The sequence below is a fragment of the Ursus maritimus genome, unplaced genomic scaffold (genome assembly GCF_017311325.1).
Source record: "Ursus maritimus isolate PB19 unplaced genomic scaffold, ASM1731132v1 scaffold_14, whole genome shotgun sequence".
NCBI lineage: Eukaryota > Metazoa > Chordata > Mammalia > Carnivora > Ursidae > Ursus > Ursus maritimus.
Genome location: NW_024423786.1, coordinates 5,794,462 through 5,814,966, shown reverse-complemented (window position 1 = coordinate 5,814,966; position 20,505 = coordinate 5,794,462). Strand labels below are relative to the sequence as shown.

Here is a 20,505-nt window from a genome sequence, read left to right as displayed (position 1 = left end):
TGTTTCAGGTGTGCAACATGATTCAATATTTCTAGACATTGTAAAATGATCACCACAATAAGTCTAGTTCCCACCTGTTCCCATACATAGTTACAAATTCTTTTTCTTATGATAAGAACTTTTAAGATATATTCTTTTAGCAACTTTCAAATATGCAATACCATATTATTATTATTATTATTATTATTAAAGATTTATTATTTAGAGAGAGAGAGAGTGAGTGCATGTGCATATGTATGCATGAGTAGGGGCAGAGGCAGAGGGAGAGACTGTCCAGTGGACTCCATGCTGAGCCCTGCGCAGGGCTCAATCCCACAACCTGAGATCATGACCCCAGCAGAAATCAAGAGTTGGACGTTTAACGGACTGAGCCATCCAGGCACCCCCTGCAATACCATATTAGGAACTCTAGTCACCATGTTGTACATGACATCCCATGACATTTCTTTTATTACTGGAAGTTTGAACCTTTCGACTGCCCATTTCAGCCACCCCCCACCCCCACCTCTGGCAACCACCAATCCATTCTCTGTATCTGTGAGTTTGGGTTTTTTGTATGTTTGTTTGTGGTACAGAATCTACTCTTAAGCTACCAAGACCTTGGCAAGGCAGTACCCTTCCCTGTGCCCAGACGTGGACCATCGGGGCTTGGGTCCTATCTAACACTCCTTGTTGTGGGATCTTGAGCAAATTACTTAACCTCTTGCTGTCTCAGTTTCCTCATCTGTAACATGGGACAATAATAGTGCTAATCTCATAGAGTTGTGAAAATGGCACTTAGAACAATGCTTGGTATAGACCAGGTGTGGAATAAATGCCAGATGGGATGATTTGGGGCCTCCAGACCTAGGCCATTCTTTCTTATCGCCAAAATTGTATCTGACCTTCCAGGCACAGCTCCAATGCCACCTCCTTCACGAAGCTCTGTGCTAGTTGCCTAACCGATCCCCACCCTCCTTACCCTACTCCCTTAATCCTCCTTCCCCCAGCACACCTGCCCTTCTTTCTTGCTAACCAAACTGCAGTGTTGTTCATTATTACAACGGGAGTGGCAACAAGACAGTATGTGTACCGTGGCAAGAGCATGTGCTTTGGGGTCAGACTGACCAGGGTCCAACCACATTCCTGTCACCTATGCACGGCATGACCTTGGGCAGAGCAGTCCCCTTCTTTTGGCTCTGGTTACCTCAGTTTGTGAACTGGTGACGGTAGTACCTTCGGGAGGAAAGATGGCCAGTGCCTGCCCTGAGCAGTGCTCAGTGAATGTGAATTTCCTCTTGTACACACCTCCTACTACCCTCAGACATTCAGTGTCCAGCCCAGCCCTGCTCAGGCCCCATCAAATTTGTATCTGACCGTCCAGGCACAGCTAAAATATCACCTCCTTTACGAAGCCCAATGTTAGTTGCCTAGCCAGTCCTCATCCTCCTTACCCCACTCCCTTAATCCTCCTCGCCACCATCAGCCCTGCCCTTCTTTCTTGCTAACGAACTGCAATTTTGTTCTGCCAGCTCCAGTTAAATACTTGTTTTGTCAGCCTCCCTTATAGCTGAAGTTGGCTGGGGTTCTGGATAGGGTGTTGCTACGTCTGACAAAAGAAGCCAACAGTGCTGGTGCTGTGTCTTGCCTCTCCTTCCTTCCTTGAACATGAATGTGATGGTAGGAGCAACAGCGGCCACCTTGTGACCATGAGGAAAAGCCAAAGCAAATGCAGAGACATTGTTGAGCTGCTGAGCAGTGGCTGCCTGCTTTCTTGTTATTTGAGAAAAATAAAGCTTTATAGGCAGGACTTTTTTTTTTAAGATTTTATTTATTTATTTGACAGAGATAGAGACAGCCAGCGAGAGAGGGAACACAAGCAGGGGGAGTGGGAGAGGAAGAAGCAGGCTCACAGCAGAGGAGCCTGATGTGGGAAGGCAGACGCTTAACCGCTGTGCCACCCAGGCGCCCCTATAGGCAGGACTTTTTATACACACGTCCCCTCTCCTACATTACATCTGTTAATTGAGCACCCACCGTGTGTTAGAACTGGGGAATACATGGTGAACAAGTTGCATCCCTGTCCTCAAGGAATTTTGTGGTAGATCAGGAGTCTGTGGGAGCCCAGAGGCCAAATCAGATCAGGATCAGTCAGGGAAAATTCCTGAAGGAGGGAATACTGGGGTGAGTTTAGCAGGGCCAGAGGGGCAAGGGTCCTTGTCCCAACTGGGAAAAAGTTGCAGGAAGCAACTCTAAAGAAGAAAGAGATTGGGGGAGGCCCAGAGGGCACCCCCGCCTTGTTCCCGGGCATATTGCTCTCCTGAGCCTCATCAATTCTGTCTTGTGCCAGACTCTTCTTCCTCACGGTAGGGCACTTTGTTGCACAACTCCAGGGCCACTGTTCTTAGTCACGCAGAGATCTCGGCTCGGCCGGGTGTGTCTCCTCCACTAGAGCCTGAGCCCAGCCAGGGGAGAGACTAAGACTGATTCACTTCTGTGTCACCTGAAGCCTGCATGGGTCCCACAAAGAGCAAAAATGATGATAATGGTGATGATGATGATGATGGCGGCGATGACGACGACAACCAAGTACTTCCCACCTGCCAGGCAACCCTCTTAGCACTTTACAGGTGTCATCTCACGTGTTCCTCACCACCACTCCGTGATGGCTCACTGTGGTTGGGCCCACTTTCTAGATGGCACGGGGAGACTAAGGAACTTTCTTGGGGCCATAGCTAGTAAGTGGTTGAGCAAAGGGAGTTGCTTAGTCCGTGTTGGGAGATGGAAGGAGTGAAGCTGTCACCTCTCCTCAGGCCCCTGTCATTAGCGTCAGGAATGAAGCCGCTAAGTCATGGGAGTGCTATGCCAATGATGGTGACTTGGCTTGTAGTCAGCCATCCGAGGGGCCCTGAGCAGTGTCCTCATGGCCGGGGCACCTGCTCAGCTCCTCCGTCAGAAGCAAGGGAAATGGAACTATCATGGAGGTGGGACCTGAGGTAGCCCTGTTTCTCCTTTTAATGCCCTGCCCCATCCCTCCTCCACCCACATTTCTAGTATGAGAAAGGGTAAATAGAATTAAAAAAAAAAATTAAAGTTCAAGGACCGGCGTGCAGGGCAATGCCTAACTCAAAAGGGCGGCGCTGCTGGTGGAGCCTGAGGCCCTGGCCGAGGGATTTCTGGACAGGCTTCCCCAGCTCAAGTGCACAGCCTGTCACCTCCTCTGAAGCAAGATGGACCGTGGGGTGTTGAGACAGGAGAAGTGAAGAAAGCAGAATGAGGAAAGAGAACATGGCATGTTCCCCAAGATCTTCTTTCACGAATGCAAGTCTTATTTTATGCAGAAGGAAGCTGAGGTTCAGACAGACACGGGGCTTGTTCAAGGTCTCCCAGCTGACGGGTGGACTCGAATCCAACCCCTGCCCCAGCAGAGAGGCCCCATTCCCTGACCCTGGTCAGAGGCCCCTAAAATCCCCTCTCACAGGGGCTCCCTCCCCGCCCCCCCATCCCAGGTTGATCCTACAGGGGAATGGAACTCCTGACTTCCAAGCACTTTTCTCCCAAAGGCCCAGCCCTGCTGAGTCAGTGGTGGGGCCAGGGCCTCTGTACCGACAAGTCTTGCTAAACTGGATTTCCCCTTCAGTTCAGCCCACATTTCCTAAGCTCCTGCTGTCACAAGAGGCTGGGCCCAGGATGAGAGGGATACTAGGGGACACCAAGCCATCACGGCCTCATAGTGCTTTCCCTGCCCAGCTCACTTGATCTTCATGTGAACCAGGAGGGAGGCAGAGTGGGGATTATTGTCCTGTTTTACAGACAGGAAAACTGAGACCCAGAAATGGAGAGGAGCTTGCACAAGGTCTTAAGGCAACTCGGGGGCAAGGCTGACTCCAGAGCCCTGACTCTTGATTCAGGAGCTGCTTACCCCTCCCTGTTGCCCCACCTTGGAGGAGGGGACCGAGGTGGACTTCAACAGGTGGAAAAAGGCAGAATGGGATAAATGTTTACTAGAGGAAGTGGGTGGCAGACAGTTGAAGGGGTAGGAAGCCCGTGAGGTTGGGGGAAATCATCCTGGGCCTCGAATGTCAGGCGAATGGCCCTTTTCCTGTAGGTAGACTGCAGGGCTGTGCCTGTGAGCCACAAACGCAGAGCCAGCTAAGTGACACAGGCCCAGGACAGTAATGGGGTTGGGGGAATTAGAAGCAGAAACAGCAGCTATTCCGAGAACAGAGCTGACCGAAGGCTGATGCTTGTTTTTGCCCACTGGGATCGAAGCCCCTTCTTCTGGAGGTTATATCAAAGCCCTCCGGAATCTCCTTCGGCTTCCCAAGCCACCCCAAACAGGCATACACCCTAATTTCAAATATATCCTGGTCTGGCCGACACAGTTCCATGACAAGCGGTCACAGCCCTGTACCCAGGTTAGACCATCTCTCCCTCTTGGGAATCTGACTGCGACATAACACAAATTTAGCTTCTCACCGTTCTGTAGGTGAGAAGCCTAACTCAGGTCTCTCTGGGCTAAAAGCAAGGGGTCAGCAGGACTGCATTCCTTTCTGGAGGCTCTAGAGGAAAATCCACTTCCTTGCTGCTGTTCCTGCTGCTGCCGCCGCTGCTGCTATTTCTCCAACATGCACCGCGCCTCGCCCCCTTAATTTCTTTGCTTTGTCCAGCTTCTAGAGGCCACCCACAGACCTTGGCTTGTGGCACCTTCTTCCCTCTGCAAAGCCAGCAATGTCAGGTCAATCCTCACCTTGCGCCATTCTGACCTCTTTTGCCTCCCTCTTCCACTCTTTCTCCTTTTTTTAAAGTCATCTTTACATGCAATGTGGGACTCGAACTGACCACTCCACAATCAAGAGTCGCATGCCTTACTGACTGAGCCAGGCAGGTGCCCCGTCCGTCTTCTACTTTTAAGGACCCTTGTGTTATTGTGACATTGAGCCCACCCAGGTCATCCAGCATCATCTCCCCACGTTAAGGTCAGCTGATGAGCAACCTCACTTCCATCGGCAATATTAATTCTCGTCTGCCTTGTGTACTTACTTACTTAGTTTCCAGAGATTAGGATGCAGACCTCTTTGGGGGCCATTATTCAGGCTGCCATGGTCTCTAACTTCAGTGCCTGCCACAGCCCGGCGCCCTGCAGATTCTGAACATCTTCCTTCTTAAACCGGGTTCCCTCTCTGACTCCACCATGCTCCTGGGCCCCCAAACTCCAAAGATAGGAAGGATGCCCTGGCTCCTTCCTCCACAGACAGCTAAAGCCCAAGCTTGTCCCATTTTCCATTCAACAGGACCTGGCTTTTCTGTTCCCATTGCCTCCCTCCCAAGAGATCTGACAAGGGGAATTTCACCCTATTAATTCCAACCCTACCCCACACCATGCAAGAGCACAGTCCTTTCCCCCAGAATACGGTTCAGTGTATTTTGGTGCAGATTTGGGAAATGCCACCGGCTTCAATCCCTGACATTCTCCAGGTCAGCCTTTCCATCCTGGCGTCCAGGCCTGGACACTTCTGCCGCACATTTGGACAGTACCAATTCCCGGGTCCGGAGTTCCTCCATCCCTCCATCAGGACAGCTAGGGAGGGGAAGGAATCAGAAACAGACCCTCGGAAACCACGGCCATGGAACAGAAGTGGTCTTTTCATCAGTTCTGGGATCCCAAGGTGTGGCTGGTAAATCCTCTCAGCACCCCCAGGGCAGGGACCGGGGTGGGGGAGGAAACTGAGTCAGCTGTCATGAGCCCAAGAGCCTAGTCCTGGCCCTTCCTCCAAACCACTCTGGGCCCTCAGGCACATCACTTCTCCCCGCTAGGTTTTATTCTCATTTACAAAACAGAGAATAATGTCATTCATGTTATTCACATTTTGAAGTGCATATGGGCTTGTGGATAGGAAAGTACGTGGTCCAATTATCATGCCCTTTGCCAGGACATTATACTGAGAGGTATCTTGATTAAGTCACTTTGGCAATGGAATCTGACAGAACCCACTCAAGTTGTGCCGTATCTCTTTGCTTCCCAGCTCTGTGACTTTGGGTAAATCATGTTAACTCTCGGAGCCTCAGTTTCCTTGTCTGTAAAATGGGGATTAGTGTCATTGTCTTGCAGGGTTGCTGTGAGGATAGAGATTAAAAGGACTTTACTTCTGAGCTCCCTGGGAAGAGGAATCACGCTTTTCTTGCTCTCTACTATATTCTAGCCCCTGGCATAGACAAAGTGCTTCAAAAAAAGAAGTCACAGAGTACTGAATTTAAGAGCTTATGGAAATGCTAGCCTAGCAAAGTTTCTTTAGCATCTCCTTCTCTTCTTTATACTACTTGTTCACACCCCTTCTTCTTCAACACTCTCCCCCTTCCTGTCCCAGGCTCACCTCACCCCCACCCCAACCCCCAGCTCCCCAGGTTTGGTGGTCTCTCCCTTTCTCCCAGGTATAATTCCTCCTGTAGCCAGGAGACCAAAACTGAGGCCCAGAAAGGGTAAGGGACTTGCCCAAGGTCACACAGCAAGGCATCTAGATATGAACTCAGATCTGAGTCTGAAGTCAAGCGTGAGGGAAACCTCACAGAGGAAAAGAAGGAAGATGCCTCAGTTTCCACCTCCTCCACCATCCTGTCCCAAGTCCGTCCAGGCAGTATAACGATGGGATAACAACCCATGCTGCCCAGCCAGGAGACCACAAGCCAGACAGACCCGCTATGAATCTATATGACCCTTTTGGGCACAGCACACCCAACAAGCAGCCGGGGCCTAAGGTTGCCTCTGAGCAGTGCAGGGTGGCACCTAGGCTGAACCTAGAAGATTAAAAAGGGACAAAATTAAGTCTATGCAGAAAGAGGATGGGTGAGCCCAGCTTGGAGGCCGCTCATACAGGAAGACCTAGGCGTTTTAAAAGACCCTTTGAAACGTAAGTAAATGTTAGCACAAGCATCTATCTTGGTGTCCAGCACATAGTAGGTGTATAACCAATGTTTGTTAAAGTGTAATATCAGCCAACAAGGTGATAGAGCTGCGGAGCAGAGCTAACACAGCCTTAGGTCGTATTAACAGGAGGACAGAGTCTACAGTGAAGAAGGTGACCCATAGGTCATCATCTCCCATCCTAGGTTCAGTCCTGGGTTCTGAACAGAATAAGGTCTGGACGAACAGAGATAATCCAGGGAATGTGTGGGGTATTAAGACCAAAGCCAAGAGAAGCGGCTGGAGAAGCAGGATACTAAGCCTAGGGACAAGCACTGCGTGGACAGACCTGGTCACTGTCCCCTAGAATCTTCAGGGCTTCCTGCAGGACAGAGGGACCACGTGGAGCTGTGAGCTCCAGAGGTCAGGACCTTGGGATGTCACCAGGAGAGATGCCAGCTCAATATATAAATGAATTTTCCAAAATTCTTTGCAGAACTGCTTTGGATGGTCATGGGCACCCTGCCGTGACGGTGACAGAAGTTGGCTTAGATGTCCTTAGCTCAGAACCTAGCAGTATCTCAAATTATAATCTCCAAAGTACAGGAGGGACGTACTATATAGCATGTGCACCCTCGGCTATATGTCCGATACTGAATGTCATGCTTATTAAGTGGGGTTCCCAAGGCCAGTGGGAAGCCCCACAATAGGTGTGCTCCCACCCTGTCTTTCATTTCTCTACATTCAGCCCATTGCCATGTACTACGGGACACTGGTGCCAGGCTGGGTGGGTCTGAGGATCAAACAATGCATTTTAACTGCATCAGTCCCCGCAGAGCAGACAAGTGGCTTCAAAGAGTCCCTGCAAAGAAACCACAGATGGAGATAACTCTAATCCAGAAAGAGCAAGCGAACGGCAGGAAAAGTGCGGGACAGACCGCTGGCTGCTCCTCGCTCAAGGCCTTCATCAGCCACTTTACCATGTTGAAAACAACAATGAATGGGATCTCATACACACGGTATTGCTTATTGAAGTAATAATAGGAAACCTACTCGGAATGTGGACTTCCATCCACTGTTTTGATTATTACATTCACACCGAGTGTATATTGGGCCCTTAGACATTAACTAATAATCACAGCCCTTGTATATCATTTCTAATTCTATAAATATGCATCTGTTGGGGGTGCCTAAAGTATTTTTCTTGAGAAGCCCGTGCAATCGCAAAGTGACAGGGGCACCGGGGTGGCTCAGTTGGTTAGGCATCTGACTCTTGATTTCGGCTCAGGTGGTGATGTCAGGGTCGCAGGACTGAGCCCTGGGTCAGGCGCTCTGCTGGGTGTGGAGCCTGCTTGGGATTCTCTCTCTCCCTTTCCCTCTGTCCCTTCCTGTACCCCGCCCCCCCAAAAAAAGTGTGGCAACCACAGCTCTAGATCCTCAGACCCAGCTAGACACTAGGGAATGCTGCTCCCTGTTTGGAGTTCAGGGTTGAATCAAACTTATTTCACATTTAGGAACTAAGAAAAACTAGGGGGGAGTGTGTCCCCCAGTAAAAATTGTTGAGCCCCTCCCCCACAGAGTTTGAAGGTTAATGGGAAAAAACCAAAAACTCTTAAAAGGTTCTCCCCGGCTCTGACTCTCCAAGGTGGGTGCCTATTTAAACAGCCAGAGCCAATCCAGCCTCCTTTCTCATTCTGTCATCTAAGTTTCTCTGTCTCCTCTCTCTTTTCCACCTTTTCTCCTGTCTCCACTCGCCCTCCCCCACATACACACATGTAATTGGCAACAGCGAAAACCAGAAAGGAGGAGTCTAGTGCAAGAAAAGGAGCTTGCTGGGTTTTGAATGTCAGACAGACCTGGATTGAGTTCCCACCACTACCCTCCACTGACTGGGACCACAGCATGCCACCTTCATTCTCAGAGCCTCACAATCCTGCCCTGAAAAAACAGACATGCCTAGGACTCAACAATAAAACGACGAACTAATTTAAAAATGGTCAAAGGACTTGAACAGACATTTCTCTAAAGGAATGGTCAGTAGCCCTTGGAACAATGCTCGACATCTCTTTATTAAGAGAAATGCGAATCAAAAGCACAATGAGAGGGCCACCTGGCTGGCTCAGTTGGAAGGGCATGTGACTCTTGATCTCAGGGTCATGAGTTCGAGCCCTATGTTAGGTGTAGAGATTACTTAAATAAAGCTTTAAAAACAACACAAAACAAAGCCACAATGAGATACCACTTCACACTCTCTAGGATGTCTATAACAAGAAATCCATTCAATAATGAGTACTAACGAGGATGTGGAAAATTTGGAGCCGTCATGTATAGTTGGTGGGATTGCAGAATGATACAGCCCCTTTGGGAAAGTTTAGTGATTTCTCAAAATGTCAAACATAGATTCGCCATATGACCTTTTAAGTCCACTCCTAGGTATACATCCAAGAAAACTTAAGACCTATGTCCACACAAAAACTTGGGCACAAATGTCCACGGCAGCCTTATTCATAATAGCCACAAAGTGGAAACAACCCAAGTGTCCACCAACTGATGAACGGATAAACAAAATGTGATACAAACATACAACACCATTCAGCCAGAAAGAGGCATGAAGTCCTGATGACATGTTACCGCATGGCTAAACCTTGAAAACATGATGCTAAGTGGAAAAAAAAAAAAAGCCAGTTAGAAAAGAGCACCTATTATATGATTCCATTTATATAAAATATCCAGAATAAGCAAATGCATAGAGATAATCCACAACGTAGGTTAGTGGTTGCCAGGGGAAGGAGGAAATGCCGGGGAGACTGCTAAAGGGCCTGGGGTTTATTTGAAGATGATAAAAATCCTAAATTCTCAATTAAATAGTGGTGATGGTTGCACGACTCTGTGAATATACTAAAAAACACTGACTTGTACACTTTAAAAGTGTGACTTTGGTGGCATGTGAATGATACCTCAATAAAGGTACTATAGAAAAAAAAAAAAAAGAGTGAGGCCCCCCCCACCCCAAGCGGGAGAGAGCGGTCTAAGAGGGCGGCCTGGAGGGGACTTCAGAGCGCAGGTTTAGAGGCGTTTTAGAGGACGACACTAGCCGCTCTTCCATGGGTTTCAAAGACAGGACAGGTCCCCTTATTTACAGATCTGCTTGGTTTGGACCGCACACCAAACACCGTACACTTCCCTCGCCACAACTGCCCCTAACACACACTCCTGACTCAACTTTTCTGGCAGTTTCTAAACAAAGCAGTATAAAATAATAAGCACGTGACTATCATCTTCTGTCCCCCTCACAAAGAAAACGGACTGGCTGGAGGCCTGAGGGCCGCCTCTGAGGAGGGGGGCTCGGATGCTTCCTCCGAGCCGAGGGGCGCTCCTGACGCTGGTGGCGGGGTTGGGGGCCGGGACAGAGGGGGGCGGGGCTCCCTTCCAGGCCACACCGCCCGCCACCCGGGTGAGCCTCTGACAGGCAGCCGGGCTCCCCTCCCCCAAGGCCCGGCTCTGCCTGCTCAGCATTTTCTCCCCAAAAGTGCCGTTGAGCCCGAGGCAGAGGAGACGACTGGCCTCGTCTTCTCGAGTCTACCAGGCCCGGCCCAGAGGGCCCAGGGCGCCTTCGGAGGGGGTGTCCGGAGGGCAGCTGCCCTCGCTTGCTGGTCAAAGCACAGAGACCGGGATGTTTGGGGCTGGGGGAACACCTTCGTCCTCCCAAGTGTTTGGTCCCACGAGGGCAGAGTGGACGAAGCCTTCAGAGACCTAGTTCGGCCCTCCATTTCACAAATGGGGAAACGGAGGCTCGGAGCATCAAAGGTTTTTTCTGAAGGTCCCGCAGCAAGTTAGCGACAGAAACAGGAGCTGGTCACCTGCTATGGCCAGACATGGGCTGGCCGAAGCCCAAAACAACCCAGGGAGGCGAACATTTGTCATCCTCCCCTGACACCTGCAGGGATGGAGACCGAGGTGCTCACCCAGCTAGGAAGGGGCAGAGCGGGTATTCCAATCCAGGTCCACCTAGGAACCACACAACGTCAGGCCGGGGGAAGAGCCTGTTCTCCTCAAAATTAACCCTCCACCCCGCCCCTCACCCAGCACGTGTCCCATTACCTGTGGTCTGGAGGCCCGTGTTGGCTGCCGGGAGAGCCGTGTGTGGACTGTGCCGATGCCAGGCTGGGCAGGGGAAGAGGGCGGCAGGCCAGGCCAGGCCACACCCCCGTGACAGGGAGGGGGCGGGGCATGAGTTGCCCTGGGCCGCACCACGCACCACACACCCGGGTGGCATTCCTTCTGCTGGTGCTATCGGCCCCAGGCCTTCCTGTCTGACTTGAAGCTTCCTCATGACACCCCAGGCACAGCAGATGGGGCCCCTAAACCCCTAGACCCACCCCCTGGGCATGGCCACGACTGCTGACTCAGGGGGCAGAGATGTAGGGGGTAGTTCTAATCTGGGCCAAGCTCTGGGCAGGGAGGAGGTGGGGTGTGTCCCAGATCCCACCTCATTGGTGAGACTGACTCAGGATCCAGCCATGTGGGCCAACCCAATGCTTTCCCAAGGGGTGAGGTTGGGCAGGTGGCAGGACAGGAGGCCCAGGGCTCAGAGGACTGGGGGACTCCTGTGAATGGGACTGGCAGTGCCCTCTCCTGGTGAGGAAACTGGGCAAAGGCTAGAATATCTATTGCCTTGTGCAGACAGGAAAACACAGGTCCCAAGGGGGTGAAAGGTGGGGACTGACCTCCTACAGTGAGTCCAAGAATAACCCCAGCTCAGGCTACCTTTGCTTCCTACTAATTTATCAAACATTTCGGAAGCAGGATAGTAAACAAGTCCTACACTGCCTTGGGAAGCACCCAGGCCAGCTAAAGACAGGCCATGACAGGCCCCACGAAGGCAAGGCCCAGGGAGCTGTGGGCTCCCAGGAAGTCTTCCTGGAAGAGGAGTCCTTTGGATCCTGAACTCAGGCCAAATCTCAGAGTCATCCCTGATTCTTCGCTCTTTCATACTCTGTATTTGACATATCTGGAAAACCCTGTTGGCCACACCTTCAACATATCCCAAAGCCAACCTCTTCTCTCCACCTCCATGGCAACCACCCTGGTCCAGCCAACATCACTAGATCACTAGTCTGTCTGCTCCTGCCCTCAGCCCAGCAGCTGTCCTAATCATGGCAACCAAGGGATCAGGTTAAAACCCAAGTCAAATCATGTCCCTCCTCCCCTCAGCACCCTCCCAGTACTCCCACCTCACTCAGGATAAAACTCAAGTTCTTACATAGCCCTCCACCATCTGGGACTCACCTCTTGTTCCAATGACTTCCTCTCTCACTCTGCCCAGCTACACTGGAATGTGCCCCAAACACTCCAGTTAGGTTCCACCCTCAGGGCCTTTGCACTGGCTGTTCCCTCTGTCTAGAATGCTTTTTCCCCAACAGCCACCTGGCTCCTTTCCTCACTTCTTCAGGTCTTTACTCAAATGTCACCTTCTCCAAGACGCCTTCCCTGACCACCGGGTACAAAGTGGTAACTGCCAGCACCACCTTTCCCTGTCATCCTGCTTTATTGTTCGCCAACTGAAACATACTATACTTTTTTTTATGCATATTTCCTCCTTATGTATTGTTTGCTCCAGGACCTAGGACAGTGTCTGACACATAGTAGGTGCTCAATAAATTTTGTTGACTGAATGAGTGACCTGAAAGGGAAGCCGAAGAAGCATGGCAAGGGCATTCCAGGCAGGGGCAACCATGCGTGCAAAGGCTTAGGGGGAAGAAGCACTGCTTGTGCTGAGCATCTGGAAGTAACTCAGTACAGCAGAGGAGTGGGGCCTGGAAGAGGGGAGAAGGGAAAGCGAGAGGCAGGGCCTTGGGAGCCAGGCCAAGGAGGCCGGATGTTATCCTGAGAGCTATGGGGAGCCGCACAAGAGGGACATGATCAAATCTACATTTTAGACAATGATTTGGCTGCTCTGTTGTGGACTCGTGAGGCTGTGAGGGGCAGGCATCCAGGTGAGCATGAGCCATGACAGGGGAGATAAGGACTAGGGACAGGGTCACTGCACCGTCCCAAACAGTAGCCACCAGCCACGTGTGGCTATGGAGTCCTGGAAATGTGGCTGGTCAGAATTGAGATGCGCCGTAAGGGTGAAACACACCCAAGACTTCCTATGAAAAACAAGAATATGCAATAGCTCACTAATAATTTTGGTATTAGTTACCTGTTAAAAGATAATATTTTGGATACACTGGGTTAAAGAAAACACATTATTAAAATTAGTTCCACCTGCTTCTTTTTGCTATTTTTAAGTAGTTACTGGAAAATTAAAAATTTTTTGCAGGTACATAGAGCCCACAATATATTCCTGTCGGACAGCCCTGATTTAGAAGGTAGAACAGACAGGGCTTGGTCGATGGACTGGGAGGGTGAGGGAGACCCTTGGTCTAATTACGGGTCTGTTCTCCCTTCCAGCTGCTCCTGTCTGATGAGACCGTGTAGTCCAGAGACAGAAAGAATGGGCTACAGGGAAGGGCTGATAGAGTTAGTTTTCATCTCAACACAAGCATACACACACAATTCTCGCCTTTACAGTAAGAACAATCCAGAAATGGAATAGGTTGATAGAATAGGCAATGAGTCCTCTTTCCCTGGAGGTATGTAAGAGGAAAGTTGAAGATCACCATTAAGCAGGGGAAAGGAAGTTGAACTGATTAGTTATTTTCAAAATGTGGTCCCTGGACCAGCAGCATCAGCAGCACCTGAAAACCTTTTATAAATGCAACTTCTCAGGTCCCATTCCCGTCCTACTGAATGAGCAACTCTAACAAACACCCGCACCCACCCCCCGCCCTCCCGAGGTTCTTCTGACGCCTGTTCAAAAGAATACTGCGTATCATTTAAAGGTTTCAATGACTGGCACGTAGTGAGTGCTCAGAAAAACCCCTTGTCTTCACCTTCTGTTTGCTTCCTAATCCCAGGTGAAGGTACTTCCCCTCTCTGAGCAAATGAAGAGTTTGCTTCCTGCCTCACCTGTAGCACCAGGCTGTATGGACCTGACACAGGACGGAGGCACAAGCTCAGGGCATTTCCTGTCTCTCTGACATGGGCAGATGGCCAGGCCTGCTACGGGGCTGCCCGAAGTGTACGGGAGGCCCCAGCTCGGCTCCCTCCTGAGGTGACCTCACTGCCCTCTGTGTGTGTGTGTGGGGGGGTGATTCATGAGACAACCTCCCACTGCCCTGTGGGCACAGCTGACAGCCCCGGGGAAGCCAACTCAGCAGATGAGCGTGGCATCCGGCTTCCCTGCATTCCAGAACTACCAACTGGGGCCCACCTGACTCAGCAAGCACGTGCACTCTGGACGCAACAGAAAGCTCAGCCTGGGTCTCCACATCCATCAAAATGGGGAGATGGCAGCCCCTATCCATGGCAACATTATTTGTATAAAGTGCTTGGAAGCAGTGCCTGCACACAGTCAGCCCTCACTATGCCTTGGCATTCTCGTGATGAGGCCACTGGGATCCCTCAGGCAGATGGGAACCCCCCAGACACTTGTCAGATCTGAGAGTTACGCCATGCAGCTGTAGGGGGGAAAATATGCTTCTACTGTGCACACCCAGGAGCCTGGTTCTCTACATGAATTTTTACTTAGTCACCAAACAAATGCCTGTGAGGACAGGGCCTGTCTTAATCACCTTGAAACGTTTATTAAATGGATCCTCTAAATCAGGGGGCATTGGCCTCATTTCATGGATGAGAAAATTGAGGGTCAGAGAGCTGAAATGATTTGCTCCAGGTCACATAACTAACCAGAAAGTGGCTGGGTTAGGGTTCGAAGCCCGGTTTCCCTGACTGCAAACCTGGGACTTTTTCCACTCCTCCATGCAGAAACCCCAACCTGAACTTCTGGTTTAAAAGCCCTTGTATATGTCATTGAAATTCACATTGAAAGAGTTAGCCTCTGGCCTAGACTGGAATCTTTGCAACTCCATACTCTTTGAGAAACAACAGCAGCAGCTGATGCTGTAGGAGATGGAGTTTAAAATATTCCTAAATCCAGATTAAGTGTGACTCATGCTGGCCTCCAGGCCTCAGTTGTTCCACCTGTAAAATGGGCAGAATGAAAACCAGCCTTGGCTGAAGGCAGAGGTTGAACCTGGTGACCCTGACAGTGCCTCTAACTCTCAGATGCCAGGGTCCTTATGCCTACTTTAAAGAATGAGGCCTAAAGTTAAATTTTAAAAATTAATAAAGACAGACGCCTGGGTGGCTCAGTTGGTTAAATGGCTGCCTTCAGCTCAGGTCGTGATCTCTGGGTCCTGGGATTGAGCCCCGCATCAGGCTTTCTGCTCAGTGGGGAGTCTGCGTCTTTCTCTCTCTCTCTCTCTCTCTCTCCCTCTGCTCCTCCCCTCCACTGGCTCTCTCTCTCAGATAAATAAATAAAAATCTTTAAACAAAAAAACTATCCCTGTTTGACCACATTTTTTTCCTTTAATGAAACTTTTTATAATATATATTTGAGATAATTATTTATTTGAGATAATCACATGCAGTTTTAAGAAATAATACAGAGATCCCATATACCCTTTATCTAGCTTCCCCCAATGGGAACATCTTGAAAAACTACATGACAATTTCACAAGGGGATATTGACATTGGTACTGTTAAAATACAGAACATTTCCATCAGTATCAGGATCCCTCAAGCTGCCTTCTGAGAGCCACACCCACTCTTCTCACTTTTCTCCTCTCTGATCCCTGGCAACCACTAATTTCTTCTCCATTTCTATAATTTCATCATTTCAAGAATGTTATATCAAGGGAACCATATAGTTTATAACCTTTGGGGATTAGCTTCTTTCATTCTGCAAACTTCTCTGTTAGAGTCATTCAGATTGTTGTATCAATAGTTTGTTCCTTTTTATTGCACTTTTCCGTGGTGTGGTTGTGCCACAGATCATTAGCCATTCACCCACCAAAGGACACTTGGCTGTTCCCAGTTCTATTATGAATAAAGCTGTTACAAACATTCATATACAGGCTTTGGCATGAAAATAAATTTTCTGGGGTGCCGGGTAGCTCAGTTGTTAAGCGTCTGCCTTTGGCTCTGGTCATGATCCCAGGGTCCTGGGATGGAGCCCTGCATCAGGCTCCCTGCTCAGAGGGAAGCCTGCTTCTCCCTCTCCCACTCCCCCTGCTTGTGTTCCCTCTCTCACCGTGTCTCTCTCTCTGTCAAGTAAATAAATAAAATCTTTAAAAACAAATTAAAATAAATAAATTGTCATCCCTCGGGGAATAAATGCCCATGAGTGCAATTATCAAGTTATATGGTAGTTACATGTTTAGTATTTAAGAAACCGCCATAATCATTTTTAGAGTGGCTGTACCATTCTGCATTCCCACCAGCCATGTATGAGTGATCCAGTCTCTCCAGATCCTTGCCAGCATTTGACGCTGTTGCCATGTTTTATCTGAATCCTTCTGATGGGTCTCATTGGGCATTTCCCTAACGCTCACGATGCTGGACATCTTTTCATGTGCTTATCTGCCATCTGTGTACATCCTCTTTGGTGAAATGGCTACTCATGTCTTTTGCCCATTTTCTCATTGAATTGTTTGTATTTTTACTGTTGAGTGTTAAGAGTTCTTTATATATACTGGATATAAATCCTTTGTCAGATATGTGGTCTGCCAAAATTTTCTCCCAGTCCACGGGCCACCCTTCAAAGTGCCAAACAGTCAATCTCTCTTCCAATTCCCAGGACCTGGCCGAACAAGGATGTGGACTGAACAAGCATTCTTTTTTTTTTTTTAAGATTTTATTTATTCATTTGAGAGAGAGCGAGCGAGAGCGCATTCATGAGCAGGGGGAGGGACAGAGGGAGAGGGAGAAGCAGACTCTACACCAAGCAAAGAGCCTGATGCTGGGCTCAATCCCAGGACCCTGGGATCATGACCTGACCCGAAGGCAGATGCTTAACTGACCGAGCCAGCTAGGTGCCCCTGAACAAGCATTCTTTAAATTTTTTTTTTTTTTAGATTTTATTTATTTATTTGACAGAGAGAGAGACAGCCAGAGAGTGAGGGAACATAAGCAGGGGGAGTGGGAGAGGGAGAAGCAGACTCCCAGAGGAGGAGCCTGATGTGGGGCTTGATCCCATAACGCCGGGATCACGCCCTGAGCCAAAGGCAGACGCTTAACGACTGAGCCACCCAGGCGCCCCTGAACAAGAATTCTTGAACACATTTTACTGATGAGGAAACCGAGGTCCAGAGATTAAGGGGACCTGACCACTGATGCATTGAGAGTTTGGGGCAGAGGTAGGACTAGAACCCAGACTTCCTGACCCTCAGCCCAGTGAACACACCACTTTGTAGAAAAAAGACACCCCTCTTTCCTCCACTGTCACCTCAGGTGCTCGTAGCGCAGACTAGGGCTGCTGCCCTTCTTGAGGCTGTCAGTCAAAGAAGAGGGATATCTGCTCCTGAAGCTGTGCCAGTCTCCCAAAAGGACCTGTGTTCAGAAAATGTGCACCTTCCTGCAGGCGAGGGAAGGGTCTGACCCTGGGGCAGCTACTACGCGAGGAGCTTCGTGGGAGAAGCTAAGGCCCCGAGGGGTTAAGTAACTTGCCCCAGGTCACACAGTGATGAAATGATGAGATTTGGGGTTGAACCACAGCTACCAAACTCCTAGCAGCACCCTCATTTCAGCTGAGTCTGGCTTTATAGAGGGAAGGAAAAGAGAGAAATCGGGTGTATTCAATGGACCCCATAGAAATAAACATTCAGCCCCCAGGAAAGGAAAAAAGCAGCACTTCTTGGAGAAAAGTGAACAATGACAACCAGGGATAATGTGGGGGAGTCCTCTGTCCTGGGGGGCTATGGTGTCATTAGAAGAAAGGGGGAGAAGTGAGTTGGGAACTTGGGTCCTACGGCTGACTATGCGCCCTGGGGTCCTAAGGGTTTGTTTTTCCTGCATGTCAGAGAATCGGGGGAAGGAGAAATGAATCAAGTTCCCCATCAGACAGGGGTTTATTCAGGTGCTGGGGCCCCACACGTCTGGCCACATAGCAACGCCCTTCATTTGCTGGGCGGGAAGAACACAGGCTAAACTCTGAACTCTGCTTCTCTGAGCTGGGGCCCCAGAAAGTGGCCTCCAGGGAAACAGGACATCGAGGGCTGACCCCATTCACGACTGCTGGACTCAGTGCAGCAGTTAGGGGGGAACCTGGTCTCCTCTTGAGGGCCTACTGGGAGCTAGTTTGTGTCCAGCACCCAGCTGGAGCTTTTAAGAAGGGATATGGTGCATTTCTTGTCTCTGAGTGCCTTATGGCTGGTCCAGGAGACAACACTTGTGGCAATGTCATCATTACGGAACCCAGAGCCAAATGGAACCTGGAGGGCCATCACTGCCCTCCAGCCAGAGGCTGCCGGAGCCACCTGTGGTTAAACCAGGTAGGTTTGCTCCTCGCTAAGGTGAGGGCGAACACACCTGTAGGCACCATGGGGTGTCTTTTTTTTTTTTTTTTAACATTTTATTTATCTATTTGAGAGAGAAAGAGAGCAAATGTGTGCAGAGCAGGGGAAGGAGGAGGGGAGGGGGAGAAAGAGAAGCAGACTCCCTGCTAAGTAAGGAACCCAACATGGGGCTCCATCCCAGGACCCCAAGATCATTACCTGAGCAAAAGGCACATGCGCTTAACGAACTGAGCCACCCAGGCGCCCCCATGGGTGTCTTGATAGAGGGTACTAGAAAGAACCTATTATAGGATTGGTGCTTTGGCTGGATAATTTGGGGGAGGGCCTAAACTAGCAGGGGCTCACTAGATTGGATGCTGTCAGAAATGAAGGGCAACCCTACGATGAGGAATCTTGATAAATCTCGTCTACAGGGAGCGGAGCTATAATCCATAAAGATGTAGCAGTAACACTGATTTTAGCCAAGAGAGGGGTGCTTGATATTTCGTGGTGGCACAGGGACCTTGTTTTGTCTGGGCTGAGACACAACTGTGAAGTGGCCTTGCTTTGTCTCTATCATGGTCCCAGAGGGACCTTATCTGAGGTTGGTGTTCCGTGAAATTTCTTATGTCCTGGCAGAGAATAGCATGGCCCAACTGTGAGCACGGACCAGCTTCCAGATGGTAGGGGCTGCTCTTTCTCCTCCCTTCCTTTCTCCCTCCGCCCCTCCCTCCCTCCCTTCTTCCTCCCTCTCTCCCTGCTTCCTTCCTCTCTCTCTGTCTTTCTCTTTCTCTTTTTCTTAGGGCTTTTGAAGCTTTGAGTCAGCAACACAGAGTAAAGATCCAGGACAGTGTCTTTGATATAAAACAGATCTGTTATTTACTAACTCTGTGACTTTTGGGGGGGGCAGCCTCAGTTTCCCTATTTGTAGAATGGGGAAGATAATATGCTTTTCTAAGAAACTAGTTGCAAATAGACATCTTTGACACAATCTGGGAAATCTGAATGTGGATTAAATCTTAGATTATTTAAGGTGCATTGTTATTTTTCTTAGGTGTGATGATAGCACAGTCAGTTATGTAAAAACAATGTGATCTGTTGGTGATGCAGAGTGAAGTGATTCCTAGTGATACGATGCTGTGTCTGGGGTGTGCTTTAAAGCATTCCAGCAATGGGGAAAATGTGGGAGGGGGAGAGAGGAATCACAATTGGCCAATGTTGGTAAGAGTGGAAGCTGGGTGATTGTCGGTGGGAGTTCATTAACACAACCCTTTCTACTTCTATGTATGTTTGAAGTTTCCATCATAAAAGTCTTTAGAATGTGGTGTGTCACTGGACCCACATTCCACAGCATCAAAGAGGTTCTGTTCTTTAAGAGTGTCCGGACTGTGGCTTCCACGTCTTTGTTTAAACCCAGTATGGAAGCATTTAGCAATCGGACACCGGGAGACTCCCAGCTAGAAACAGTGTCGTGGAACCTCCAGCTGTGAACTGGGAACGGATCCCAGTATTTTCTGATCTGCAAGTACAGTCATGTTCTCTACGAGGGGTTCAACAATCTCTGTAAGTAGGGAAGTGTGAGTTGTTAACCTCTATGACAGAAAGAAAGAATGGAAAAAAGAGAGGGGGGAAGGGAGAAAGGATGGGAAGAAGGGAGAAAGGGAAAGAAAAGAGAAAGAGGAAATGGAGGGAGGGAAAAGTTTTTTTTTTAAAAAAGGATTTTATTTATTTATTTGAGAGAGAGAGAGTGAGCGAGAGCTAGAGAGAGAACATAAGGGGCAGATGGAAAGGGAGAACCAGGCTCCCCACTGAGCACGGAGCCCACATGGCTCGATCCCAGGACCTTGAGATCATGACCTGAGCTGAAGGGGGGTGCTCAACCAGCTGAGCCACCCAGGCGCCCAGGGAGGAAGATTTTTAAAAAGGAACTTTCTGAGAGTATCTTGAGATCCAAGACCAAGAGTTTGGAAACAGCGCATCTCTGCTGGAGGAGACAGTGCCTTCAGCCCAGGAATTCTCCTAAGAACTCTGGGAAGTGACTCCCCTGCAAGGGCTGTCTGGACTGAGCTCAAGCCCAGATGTCACATGACACACCTGTCCTGTGGGCATGAGGGGCAGGCCCAGGACACCCAGTGATGAAGCCTGAGGTTGTCCAGAGGCAAGTCTGTGTGTCTGGAACAGCAG

General features: G+C 49.5%; 1 protein-coding gene across 3 annotated transcripts in view; it reads right to left on the bottom strand.

Annotated features, from left to right (window-relative positions):
• TMEM40 (transmembrane protein 40) overlaps nt 1-11,132 on the bottom strand; it is a 28,837-nt gene extending 17,705 nt beyond the window's left edge. Inside the window, exons 1-2 of one of the 3 annotated variants that reach the window (XM_040628429.1) lie at nt 10,982-11,024; nt 2,017-2,143 (exon numbers count right to left, since the gene is read on the bottom strand). In XM_040628429.1, coding sequence (XP_040484363.1) covers nt 2,017-2,041 — 25 coding nt within the window. In that variant the 5' untranslated portion in view covers nt 2,042-2,143; nt 10,982-11,024. Of the gene's footprint in view, nt 1-2,016; nt 2,144-10,981 lie in introns of all 3 variants that reach the window. The other 2 variants (XM_040628428.1, XM_008697857.2) reach the window with 2 other exon arrangements.
• Between the last annotated feature and the right edge of the window lie 9,373 nt (nt 11,133-20,505).